At 46.2% G+C, this 13859-nt stretch overlaps 1 protein-coding gene across 18 annotated transcripts in view; it reads left to right on the top strand.

The window, feature by feature from the left end:
• The window catches only part of Rim (Rab3 interacting molecule), a 68327-nt gene that overhangs the window by 11323 nt on the left and 43145 nt on the right, over nt 1-13859 (top strand). For 12 of the 18 annotated variants that reach the window (XM_072002696.1, XM_072002691.1, XM_072002687.1 and 9 more), the window contains exons 3-5: nt 8271-8543; nt 9388-9609; nt 10171-10405. In XM_072002696.1, the coding sequence (XP_071858797.1) occupies nt 8271-8543; nt 9388-9609; nt 10171-10405 (730 nt within the window). Of the gene's footprint in view, nt 1-4495; nt 5000-8270; nt 8544-9387; nt 9610-10170; nt 10406-13859 lie in introns of those variants that run through there. The other 6 variants (XM_072002703.1, XM_072002702.1, XM_072002695.1 and 3 more) reach the window with 6 other exon arrangements.

Below are 13859 nucleotides of genomic sequence, written 5' to 3'. Positions count from 1 at the left end.
TAGTTGTGCACCTTGCTGCAGATTCGAAGAGATTCATTGATCGTTCTCTGAGAGACTCGTGTTCCTCTGCGAACATCCATTCCCGTTATAGCGAATCCTCGCTTAATACAGCCGAAAATATATGATAGACCGAGGAGGTGGCGCGTACGCGCGTGCCGATGGTTCGTCCAGCGAACACGTACTCCCACATGAGCACCAGGGCCACACGCAAGCACGATGATAAACGTCACGGCGCGCGTTACGACATCATCGATCCGCTAGAACGGAACGCTCGTACGTTTCTTCGTTGCTGTGAAGAGAGAAAGAGAAAGAGCCACGGTACGCGAGGTTCGTTCAATTACACGAGCCCGGGCTTTTTCACCAAACGGGGTTCTTCGATTCGTCGGTTCGCAGGGTCCGAACGAATCCCTTTTCTTCTCTTCCCTTCTTCAGTGTTTTTTTTCCCCGAGCCTTTTCGTCTTCCTGCTACTACACCATTAAGTGCGATCAAACCTAACTGGCATATACACACCTTCCGCCCCCTCCCTCATCTCTCTTTCTTTCTTTCTTTCTTTCTTTCTTTCTTCTTTTCTTTCCTCGCCGATCTCTGTAGTCGTTGTGGTTTCGTCTCTCTGCGTGAGAGAGCCTATGAATGGGGCGCGTCCCTGTGTGACGTCACGTTCCAGGGGTAGAGGGCTGGGGTCAGGAATGAAGCGCGGGGTGGACGAAGGTGTGGGTGGATGGATGTCGAGCGGCGTGCAGGGGGGCGAAACGTGACGCAACATATTGATCTAAGTTTCGTAGGGAGGGTTACAGAGTCCATGATGGGGACACACCGACCGACGCGGACAGGGTTGGAGGGGCTCGAGGAGAGAACGGATAGGGAATGGAATACAAGGTGACCGGTAAATTTACGTTGTTCTTCGTTTCGACGCGGTCGCGGTGTATTTGGCGTGGCGGTGCCTCCCGTTCATCGAGGGGAAGGAGTGGCTTTGTAGCTGGCCGCACACGCGTAGGCGGAAGGGTGGCCAAGGAGACGGGCTGAAACGTATCGCACGGCCGAGGCAGTTGCATTTCTCTTAATGAAATTAACGCGGATTGAACGTTCATCGGGAAGGCTCCCGTTAATTGAAACGATACAAAGTCCACGATATATGATATAATAGATCAGAGGGAAAACTGCATAGAGTACAGTAGTGCTTCGGTAACTGGTTGTGGGTCGAGATCTTATTTGGTCAGCTATCGAAGCAGCGAAATCCTGAGTATTTCTCTTCTCAGATTGAGATACGAATGCTTGGCACGTACGTATCAGAGCCATTAATGCTATTAGGGAAATTTTGGGAGATGTTAAATAGATTTTCAGTAACAAGTTTGGTAATAAAACAAGCGAGTTTCACAAACTACAAATCAGCTAGCCACTTTATTCGACACGAAACTGTAAGACTATGGAAACTGTTTCTGCAGAAGTTTGTATCCTACAACTGTCGCTTGTCGTTTTATTAATATTCATTTTATTTGAACTTCGTTAATGTTTATTTAGTAAATCATCGTGCAATTATACCTGGAGACTCTTTCGGGGTCAGCTTCGAGAACTGTTAGGATCAGTCAAAACGATACTATCGAGACTTACGATTTAAGGATTAGAAAAGTTTCAAAATAATTATGTTCTGTGGAACATAAATACCTAGAATTCCAACTATTATCGTTTCCACTCGCACAACCAGACAATGTCCCTAAACCTTTCGACATTGTTCGCGTCACCGATGCAACCCAGGTTGCATAGTTCGCGGGACTCATCGAATTATGGCGATTTTCGATTAATGACCGGGTCGTTCGAGATTACTGAAGGTCCAGAAAGCTGGCAGGCACGCGGAGGTGAATAGCTGCAACGGTCCGTGGGACGTGGTGACTGGTTCCAAGGTTCTCTGTCGATCTATTGTGCGCTCGTGTTCGGCCGAGTGCACGCGTGTATCTCTGGTATTTATGTCAGAGCGGTAGGGACTGACGGTAATTCTAATCGAACGCTGTCCGAGGAAGTATCCTTCGTTCCAATACAGCATTCCACAGCCCCCGTTCCACAGAATCGATCCTCCCCTACACGACTTCCTCTCTACAGCTGTTCGAAAATCGTCCGCACAATTTCAATTTTCTCATAACTCGAATCCACTTGTAAATTTAACAATTAACTTGGTCTAACTATGACATTTCTCTAATTATCAGGTCGCGTTAAGCCGTTCTTCATTTTACAGGTTGAAATTAAACTTGGGACTGTCGTCGAAGTTTCTTCGAACTACACGTAATTCGTGGTTGTCGTATTTGGAGTTTGGTCAGGAAAAACTGGATACCCTTCCCCGAAAATGATTAAACGCGCGCTCGCGTGATTCTCATTACGAGTGCACGGCTACCGTTTCACGTAAAATAAGCCGCTGGTAATTGAAAGTTCCGCAAGTTTCTCGTATTTGCGGGCTCCGTCGAGGCATCTGTCGTTCCTCCACGAGCTTCTTCCTCGTGGTCGAATCAGGCAATTGGAGTCTCGTGGCGTGTGTATGTAGGACAGCTGAAAAGTTCGCGGCCGCAAAGTTCCAGAGCTCGTGACGCTAATGCACGCGATGGTGGCCCCCGTTTGCCGAAAAATCGAGGAGGCGGAAAGGCCGAAGTTGTTCAGAGAGACATAGAGTGTACTCTGAATGGATGAAGAGAGGAGGGTGAGGACCTCGATCGTCGAGTCTTTGCATACTAATTAGGTGTTTACGTAGATGTGCAACGCCCACAAACTTCTTTTGTACGTAATCAGACACATCGGCGATTGCCTCGTTAGTCGTCCCGAGAATCGTTTCTTTCCCGTTTGGCCAGGGCCAATTCAGCGTTTGCATAAATCTTATAATTACGTCGACCTTTCCTTAACCGTGAGACTACGTTGCCCTCGATTATTCCGTTTCGAGACGAAAATGAATTACCATAATCCGGAGAAATAATATGGAAGGCGCGAGACAGAGAGATCTTTCGTTTGACCGATCGATCCTCGGTATTATACCTAGGCGTGATTTCAGGCTAAACATCAAAAGGATGCGCCGCGATACGACGCGTCTGTGGAACGGTATCGTCGCTAGTTTGGGTTGAAGGGTTGTCTGAGCACTGATGCCACTCGGCCAGCAGACTTTATTATCTGAAAACTGAAACTCTTGTCCACTATCTTGCTCCTACTTCAACCTTTTCTTCGTCTTCTTCCTCTTCGAAATATTCTCGCACTTCCGGCATTCAATGGTCGCTGCTTTAGACGCGAAGATTCTTTGCCGTTGCAAAAGTCCTCTTACGCTCGACGATTCGCGTACATCTCGTTAGAAATGAAAGAGCTCGACAGCTACTTGGCGCCGCGATCGTCGTTTGCCTCGGGGAAACTTACCGAGGGTTTCCATCGACACCATGAAACGACCTCTTCCCTTCCTCCACCAGTACAAGTGCAATCTCGCAAACGTTCTTTCATCCCTCCTTGTCGTCTGTTATTCCGTTAAACATCTGGACGAAGGAAGGGTTTTGGTAACGATGGACAGACGAATGTCCATACAAATCTAGACAATCGTTCGGAGACAGGAATGGAAGCGTAAGTCCCGTGATCGACTCGAACGTCCAATCGACGAATTGAAAGGATAATTCGTCGCGAGCGTTACGGACGCGGGCATCGAGCGTTATTGTCGGCGTGGCGAGTTATCGGACTGGCTTGAACGAGCGTATCGATCGCCGGCTGCTGTACTCGAGGCAACGGGACGTCAACGTCCACGTCGATGTCTCTCTGTATCGTCGTCGTCGTCATTGTCTTGTCTCGGCCGGCGTCGCCTGAGCGCGGTTGACATACTGCCTGCGTACACAGGGCCCGTGATAAAGTAATCTGAATTAATTGGCCTCTAATTAATTAATGCAAATCACTGACAACTCGCCTCGAGCCGGCAAACTAATGATCATTTACGTTACGGCCAAACACGCAACGTCGTGTTCTCGTTCCTTTGGTCCACCACCACCGAATACCACCCAACCTAGACGGGTGTAACGACGGGCAGAGGGGTGAGACGCCTCGAGGGCCATCTCATTCCCCTACGTCGATTCTCTCTCTCTCTCTCTCTCTCTTTCTCTCGGTCCTTCTCTTTCTCTTTACCACTACCAACAACAACGTTTTTCTCTTTTTAGGCTGCGGAAAATAGCGCACACGTACGTACGTACGTACGTACGGAATGTTCGGTGGTTGGGCGAAAAGGACGCCGTTAGCACAGGGATGAGCGAAAGAGTGGTGGAAAGGGGTTGAGCTCTTGACATATTGCTACCTAGGCAACTCGACGAAGTGCTCTTCACCTACCCCTTCCCCCTGCCGCCGCCTATCTTTGTTTCTTCGTTTCTCGCTCTCCTCTCCGTTCCTGCACAGTCCCTCGACACCATCTTTCTCTTTTGCTTGCTTTTTTTCGCTCGTGCACCCTTTCTCTTTTCTTTCTTGTTCGGTGCACTCTCTGTTCTACGGCCGGGCCGCCAGTCTGCAGCGAGGTTCGGTCGGCGTTGCAAGTATCTCGAGAACAAAAAAAAGCTGCTTCCCTTTCGCGGATGCACGCACGCCTCTATCTGAACGAACGGGTCGACCGACGACTCGTACGCGGACACGCTCGAAAACCATGTGGAATCGTAAATTTTCCTGGAAACCCGTACTCCAAGGGTTCGTTTCTCAGTTACGTTCTCTTATGTTAAAGGACGTCGTCGCGACTCGATGCGACGACGTCCCTGATTCCCGTCGTCTGTAATCTCGCGATCGAACGATGCAGCTTCTCGAATCGCGCGGACCCGTTCCGCTCGGTGTGTAAGTGACGGATATTTTTAACCCACTTTATACTACACCCTATGTTACTCTGTGCACCGAAAATCACGTTGCAACGATGAAATAATTACGTTCACCGCTCGGCAGCTCTGGAAAGCGTTTTCGACAAAGGGAACGCTCCTTTCATCGGAAACTGTTCACTTATTAAGCAGCGCCAGCAAGAAGGTAAAAATAAATTCACGTTTACTGGCTCGCTTTTAAAAACTGGGACGCCTGGTCTGACGGAGGGACGAAATATCGTCCGTTGCTAAAGAGATCGGGTAAATTGTGTTCTGTGCACCGAATCCTCCACTTCATCGTGTCATCCATTCGTAAAGACTTCTTCGTTTTTTCTACTTCGTCAAATCTGAACGACGCTTCAACCTTTTTTCTTTCTTTTCTTCTTTTTTTTTTTTTTTTTTTCAGAGACGCATCCGTTTTTCCGCAAGATCGCAGAATTTATTCTATTCTCTTTCGTATGCGCGCCGGGAAAGAATTTTCGAACGTCAACCCCTGCAGTCGGATAAAGGACACATTAAAGTATTATTTACGTAACAGGCTCTCGGCCTGTTAAGGCCGTCATTACCCGTTTTTACGTAATGCGACGCCGACTGCGATGCAATTATGTTATCCCGTGCAAAACTCACGATATGACTTCGCGAAAATCTCCACCCTTTCTGTTCTCGGCCTATCTATTTATACAATACGGGAGCCGAATATGCGCTCACTATCTCGTTACGCAATTGATTCAACACGATAATAACAGAGAACGTTGATATAAATCGTGGAATAGAAATAGATCAAACGGTGATTGGAGTTTCAGTGATGCAATCGGGTGACAGTTACTACGTCGTTTCAAGAAGTTGCTTTTTATCGACGTGTCGATATTTTTAGAAATTAATTCAGGGATGTTTTATCCTTAACTCCATACTATTAAATGTTTAACGCTCGTAGAAATTGCGAAAGAATACGAAGAAGAAATACGATCGAAGGATTTCTTTTTTAAAAAACATCGTTCAAGCTTTTCGTGCCAAAACTCCCAATGGCTTGATTGCCTCTTCACGAGAAAAACAGCCAGACCGTTTCCGTACGAGGCGCAATCGTAGCTGACTCGCGTCGCCTAACAGGGGCAAACACGTTTTCATTTGCAGCACCGTCCTCGGCTCGCGGATTTGCGGAATATGCGCTTGCGAATCTGCATTCGATTTATCGAACAACGATAATGGACAACAATAATTGTGCAAACGCTGTGCGTGGCCGACCGTATATCGCGATATTCACGTTTGAACTGGCGTCTCTGGACCGTTCTCTGCCTAATTCCTCTTTTCCTACCGAAAAAAGAATACCGAGAGGAATTATTAATCGAACTCATTTTCGTCAAATTCTATTTCGATTAAGTATAATAATACTCGATGATACATACATGCAATAATGCTAATGATGATACGTACAAACATTCAAGGCTGATTACGGATTGAACGAGAAGATTGTACGAGAATTACATCCAGCATAATTCCTGCTATCCCTTCTCTTTATCTTAATCGAACTCATTTTCATCAAGTTCTATTTATCGAGCGAGTGGAATGATAATAATTAACGATGTGCAGGTGCTTGGTCGAAGAATGAGCAAAAATACTGTATGTATATATAAAGTCACCTGACAGTTATTTTCCACAAAACAGTATTCCGTATTTATTGTTGCAAAAAGTTCGTTATATTTTTCAAATCACGAAACTAGTATTACAGAGAAGAAAAAAATTATAATTGAATTAATCGCGAGAGCCAAGTGTTAAGATACGCGATTAAATGCAAATTCTAAGAACTTTGACTTACACCGACTTACATTACGATTTTGAGTCTGTCAATTGTACCGAACGTCATTCGAGGATCGTAGATGTTAAATTATTCGATCGATCAAAAGCTCGAGTGCGTATTTTAATCCCGCGGACTTTACGGCGTCGAAGCGGTCGTAATTCAAGGGAGCAGCCCCGTGTCCTTGCGGCACGTTGTTCACGCCATTATAGTTGGTACAATAATACGCGTGAATGGGCATGGAAAGTGTTATCGATGGGAACCGGCATGGGCATTGTTTTACGGTTTGCTTCTAAATGGTCCATCCATCACGCTTTATCTTGATGGAGTATTCTGCCCGCCTATTCATCCTTCAAAACGCTTCGCTACCGCCACCAACGTCGCGCTAGCCCGCTAATTATTAGCCTTTCGTTCATTGTACAAGGCAGTGAATGGTCGCCGGGCGAAGAATGCGCTTTTCGTCTACGAAGAGCCGCTCGATTTCCCTTTTCCTTTCGCCGATTCCTTCGCGCGTACTTTCGCGTTGCGCGTTTCTAAAGATTCGCTGCTCCAATTACTTCGTAAAGGAAGAAGAGTACGAAGAACGGTGTATCTTGTTCCCTGCAACGTGTTTTCGTCGTTGTTGAATCGTGGAACGTTTTTCGACGTTGGACCAAGACGTTTCGATAATCGTGTCGAGCCCAGGTTCCTCTAGAATCTAGAGATTCTCTAGAAACCTGGATATTTGCAGTAAGTCGCTATACGCCGTCCTCCATCGGCGTCGGATCCGCTTGATTTAATTTAACGTTACTCGAAGCTTCGTCGGATTTGCATAAGAATTTCGCCCGAGGCGATGAAGTCGGAGACTTCGTTAAAGGGGATTTTACAATAATTTCTCCTCCGACTGCGCAAAGATCGTCGAGTTTTCCAGTTTGCCGCGAAAACTGCCAGCGAATATACCGCCTCTAGTCGAGCTTCTCACTGCCACTGGGCCCTCTCCACTTGCCCCTTCTGGGTATCGTGTATTTTTAACGCCATTCTCGCCATCCTTTGACAGCCTCGCTCGACAAATACTCCGCGAGCGCGAAAGGGTGTCACCGCGAATCTGTTTCGTTGTTCGAGCGATGGACGAGCGCGCGTTTTTCAAGGGTTGCAAATTGAAAGCTCGCACCACCCGCTTACACGTTTCAATTAGCATCGTAACTGGTCGACTTCCTATAGATAATTTCCTATTAATATCCTCGCTACAAGCGGTGACCTGGATCGATCAGTTTCAGGACTCTTTCCCTCTCCTCGCTCTTGCTAGAGCTATCTCCCTTTCGCGCCGCCGTGGATTATTTTAGTTACACCTCGCGATCGAACGCTCGATGGGATCGAAAAAGAAACGTTAGGATTTTACAAGACTCTGGAACTTTTAAAACTCCGATGCTTTTAAACATTTAGCGTCTCGATGATACTTTAACAGCGAAGAGGAGGAGAAGGACGATAGTACGAAAATTATCTCCAGCTAAATCTCGGCAATTCCAACATCTACGATTCGAAAACTTTCATAAGAAGATAACGATTTTATAAATTACTTGACGCTTGCCCGTGCAAACTTCTAGAAGTCGAAATATTAACTCGCTTGATCTCGATGCAGAGATTGTGTAATGCGATTTGATTGCAGGTAATATGGGTGTGCATTCTCTGTCGCAAGAAGCAAGAATTGCTGTCGAAGACCGGACAATGGATAACGAAGGCGGGCCTAGCAGCCGGGGACAACGCGATGCTGCGACGGATGCAGGACATGCAGGTGGGTGGTCCTCCGGGACTCGTGGACCAAACTCAGGATAAAAGACCGAAACTCGAGAGAGCGCACAGCGCGGCCGAAAAGGAGAATTTACCATTGTTACTAAGGAGCGGAAGTTTGCTCAGAAGACAGTACTCTCAGCAAGAGCAAGTACGATTTACTTCATTCATTTAGTGTTCGACCGCGGGGATCAGCTTCCCCGTGGCTATTAAATAGCGCTCGTGCACGCACTGTTGCTCTGGATGTACAACAACAACAACAAATTAAAAAGCTACTAAACAATCTACAACAACAATTGCAAAACACTTGGCTAAGCGAATTCGGTCGAAGCAAGGCAATGCAATTGGTATATCTCACCGTGTATCACTGTGCTCATTGTCACTAATCATTGCTGCTGCGTCTTTGAACAATTTATTTGAACGTTGTAAAATGAAATTCGACATACGACGTTCGACATGTTCCATCTTCCTATTCAATTCATCTTAACGTTGATAAAAATCGACAAATAAAATTCGATATACATGTGTTGGAAATTTTATAGGTAATTCACAACAACTCTTCTTACCAGAACACACCACCATTGCCTTCCCTACTCTGTGGCTAGTTCATTTACGAGTAATGTTCCTCTTTTTTAAGACAACGTAATTATGTTTCGAACGACTAGCTGTCGTCGGGTATCGATACATTTTATCGTACATCTTTCACTAGTCATACGCAGTCTAAATCGTCGCAAATTCTTCTAAAACTGAATAGCACCAGACTAATCGTCTTCGACAATCTGTAAAAACGAGTAGTTACTAACATACGACAATATATACGATAGATTGTCCAAAGACACAGCGAAACTGCATATTGTTCACCACATGCTGATATGATCAAACAAGAACGCAACAAATCGCACTGTTTGCATCCACCACTGCAACCCACACGTGACGAATCGAAACCGGGCCGATTGCGGCACGAAAAAATGGCGGTTTTCTGCTGGGGATTACAGGGCCCAGGGCGTCGACTGCCAACGAGCGATAGCGGAGTGGATATGTCCGTTTCGCCTCACTCGAGAAGCCTGCCGACGCCCCACGTAGCTTCGCCGCATCAGATGCAACAACCGCCGAGGCATCCGGACGCGTACGCGGAGGATGACCCGAATCTGTACAGAGGCGAGATCGACGGTCTTATGAAACAACAGAACTACCAGAGACAACGACCGATCTACCCGGTGAGTGAGTGGGATCGCGTTCTCGCGATTGGTTCAGCCTGGATCGAACGTGACGATGACGTTAGACGCTCGAAAGAGGGAAAGAGAAAGCAACTTGGAGAAATTAAACATTCAACAAGTTATGCACAACCCTGTACAAGCTGCGAACGCGTAGGAGCAGACCTCTAGCGATATTCTTACGTGGGCGGTGCTCGAGGGGATGTTCTCGACGAGCCCAGTCACACGAACAGATCCAGTGGAACGAAGTTATCGAAGGGGAACCGAAAAATTTCGATGTCTGCTTTATCCTGGTCTATACTACTTCCTCGTGCTTCGCTACTGTTACCAGCTGATTGAGAAACGCGTATCTATCCCGTTCAGGACGGAGCATTATTCTCTTTCACTTTCACCTTCCTTTCTTCATCTCATTTCATCTCATCGCCATCTCCTGCTTCTGCGCTGTCTCACTTGAATATTATATCGTGTTATAATATGGAAATTGACGTCGTCTTGTGACAACTTGGTGTTCGATGGTTTCCGATTTTTCTTGCCTCTGAGAGGATCCGTTCGTTACCTTTTTAGGATCAGAACACGGATCTCGCGATGACATACGGTCAACCAACGGTAGAAGCGGGCCCACCACGAAGCGCTGTGCATCCTACTCAGCAACACTCGGTGCATCAAACGCAAAGCGCGCACCCACCGCAACCGATGGGTGGTCAGGTTGGTCTTCAGCCTCAGAGAAGCTTCAGCAGCAGCGAGGAAGAGCGAAGCACACCCGAGTGTGCTAGCGACGAGCCTGACGAGTCCGAGAAGGGTGAGTCTATGCTCGATTCTTGCTTCTGTTGCTGTTTCTTCTTTACGTCGAGTTTTTTCTTTAATCGACTTCGAGAACGAGATCCGTGCTTTAATCTCATGGCCGGTATGCAATTATCGCGACAACAATTTTCTTCCGCCGTTATTTTCCTCTTAATACAACTATGATCTTTAGCCGAGTAAATTTATAAACGATTTCAGAGTTCGAGTTTAATTAATTTTCTTCCGGTGGAGTCTCTTGAAAATCAACGATTCGTAATATCACTCGCGTCGCGACTCAGGGAAACGCTTTGAACAAAGATTGAGCACGACGGCGCGCGAAGGAGGTGACATTTTCCTAACCAATTTCCAATAAACTCAATGATCGTATTTTTTCTTCTATAAATAATAGTCGAGTAACAGCTCAAAACGGAAACAGACGAAGCTTTAATGGTTCGGGAAGTATATATCGTTGATGGCGTGGCGGCTAAATCTGACTGGTGGAAGTACGTTCGATCAGCCAGTTCGCTCGGACACGTGCAAAGTTCATTGACAACGATATTGGCCGTTACTCTTTCGGGATGTCACGTCCCCGCGGTGCCAGTCGTATAATTCAACAGCGACGCGGTTAAACGTCAAATCCACCACCGAATTACCGTCAGAGGCTGGTGTGGAGAATCGGTTGCGACGGAGAGTGACATTAGAGAGGGCGAGAGCTGATCGGTAGGGTCAGCTTTGCCCTTGAAACTCGGTGCACGAGGAGAGCACAGGTTTTCCGTGTCAGTGGATAATTGGTTTACGGAGAATGTGTGCACCTGTATCGCGATATTTACAGGCGAGCCGTCGAAGGAAAGTGTAATCGACCGATCCGATGCTCATGCAGTCTAAAAAGCTCTCTACGTACGTACGCGTGTTTACAAAGCGATTAACGCTCCACAGTTAGCCAGCTAAGAAAGAAGCGGCTTGTTCCGGACCAGTACGAGGTCGCAATCAATCTGTTCCATCGCGTATACCATAGATATCAATCGATTTTCAGGATCTACGAAATCCTTGAGATGATTCTATCTCTTAAAGATAAAAAAAAAAAAAAAAAAGAAACAGGAAGGGAAAGAAGAAAACGATCGATAAAGGGAATGATGCGTAGAGCAGAGATTCTGCGTTGATTCTCAAATAAAAGAGTTGAATTTACCACAGTCCTTAAGGTAATTCTATCCTTTAAATATAAAAAAAAAAAAAAATAGAATTAATGGTGAAAATGATGCATAGAGCGGAGGTTCTTCGTTGGTCCACTGGATAGTGGGAAGCACTGGGAAAAGAATATCGAGGCAAATGAAATATTTGAAATGGGAAAGTAGGTCTACTCGGTGGCAGGCAGATCGGCTCGAATGGAGTGGCAGATGAAAAGCGATACCGCATTATCGTGAAGGCGGTAGGCGCGCGGGGAAAAGCGTAACCGGGTTCCTCCTTGGCTAATGAGTAAATTTAGGTTACCGATGCTGTGCAGATCCCTCGGTTCGGCCTGTTCTAGTGCACGCGTTCCTCCGTGTTCATGAGAGAACACTCGACACCGGCGCTCGCTTTTATGCGACGCATTCGAGCTGGTTTCGAAGAGCGGACAAGCGCCAGCCAGAGGGAAAGAGAATACGCGTATACGTGGCTCACAGTTGATTAGTGACGGGGATCGGTGAACTGTGAACCGATTCATCGAGGTGCGCATCATTGGATGGAGAAAAAAGCCTCGCGTGGGCTACTAACACACACTAGCTACCTGTCCGCCTGCCCCTTTCTTTTTTCTCTTCTTTTTTTCTCTTCTTTTTTTCTTTCTCTTCGCGCTGTTCTTCAACGTTACGCTGCTTGATATTTATTTTTCACAGTGTGACGAGACGATGGAAATGAATTTTCCGATTCTTTTGGAAATTCAAAGGACAGTCTTGATATATCGTTGGGTTTAAAGTAGTTTTCGATCGCTACGAAACTCTAACTTCTGTATTCCTCGTGGGAAGAGCTTCTATGGAAATGTGAGGGTTAAGCTCGTTTTTTCCATTCGCGAGAGTATCAGGCGAAGAAATCCTTGCTGGTGAATTTTCTTCCAATTTTTCCAATCCTCTACCCGAGTATCGAGTTGACCAAGGATACGTGTGGACTCCTGATCGGTATCCTGCGGGAATTCTCGGGTTCTGCCCTCACGGTCTCGTCGTTGCATTGATTCTTGGCTATCTTACACCCCGCCTAGTTTTCCCCTCTCTTTCCGTAATATCTTTCCACCTTTTTCGTACCACCTTATATACACTCCACTTTTACAGCCTTTTACACTTTACTTCGCTCTTTTATTTTTATACTTTCTTCGAGATCGTTCTTTCCGTTCTGTCTCTGTTTCTCTAGTCCATACTATTATTTCTCTAATGTTTTTTTTTTACGACAGTTACATTGATTTTGGTACAATGACAATTTTTCCTTGCTTTCTCATCAACTAACGATATATAGTATTCTATCCGAATAAATATAGAGAATCGTCGTTAAGTAGTGTTTCCTTCAACTTAGAAATTTTATCAACGATGAGAACCTATTTTCAATGTCATTCGGTGAGAAAAATTTAACTTCAAAATTCGAAGCACTTTCTCTGGTCCATCGACTCTATGTTCTCTGAACACGAAGTACTTGATATTACCCCGTTTGAAATTTTCCATCTTTTCCATCACCTTCTCCACAGTATCTTTTCCGCAGCCAGTATATTTCGACCATTCTTTTCACCCTCTCTTCCGATTCGCGCATCCCTCGTTCCTTTTTTCCGCATTTTCCCCCTCATCTCCATCCCCTACTCAGCTCACCGCCACCCTCTCCCATCGCTCACTACGCCCACACGGTCGGCGTGACGTCACGCGGACAACACGTGGGCGAATTCAAACATCTGCCCCTTTGCTATTTCTGGAACTAGTCTTCGCAGCAAAGAGGAGCAGAAAGTACCAGGCAGTCGAAAACAACGCTTCTCTTTGAGGGTTCCATTCACTCGCTGAACCCCTTTGCGATATCGTTGCCGCATTTTAGAACGAGCATTTTCGACAGAGGCGTGCACGCTCCACGCTCGCGTCAATGCTCGTACGTCGTGCACATAGTTGGATGCTTGGCTTCAATAGATCCTCCACGGTGACCGTGTTTACGCTTCTCGTCGCCAGCTACTCGGGATCGATTTTACCCGAGGCTGGGGTGGAGAATTTGAGCAGCGGTGGAACCGGATTCTCGATGAATATAGAACTGTAGTCTCTTCAAAAATTGAGGAAGCGGTCCACGAATTTGTTATAAGCTTACGAAGGTACCGTCTTCAATCGTTGTTGATAATGAAGTTGAAAATAGGACAGTGAATGTAACGAGAAACGTAAGGTACATTGCACACGACGAAATTGCGTCAGTTTCTTTTCCAAGTTTCTTCAACGATTGTTGGGAGTTTGTTAACCTTTTAATGGATTCTCTTCTGGTAG

This window comes from Bombus fervidus, chromosome 4 (genome assembly GCF_041682495.2).
Source record: "Bombus fervidus isolate BK054 chromosome 4, iyBomFerv1, whole genome shotgun sequence".
Taxonomy (NCBI): Eukaryota; Metazoa; Arthropoda; class Insecta; order Hymenoptera; family Apidae; genus Bombus; species Bombus fervidus.
The sequence above is the reverse complement of the archived record's forward strand: the minus strand, read 5'-3'. Positions and strand labels throughout refer to the sequence as shown.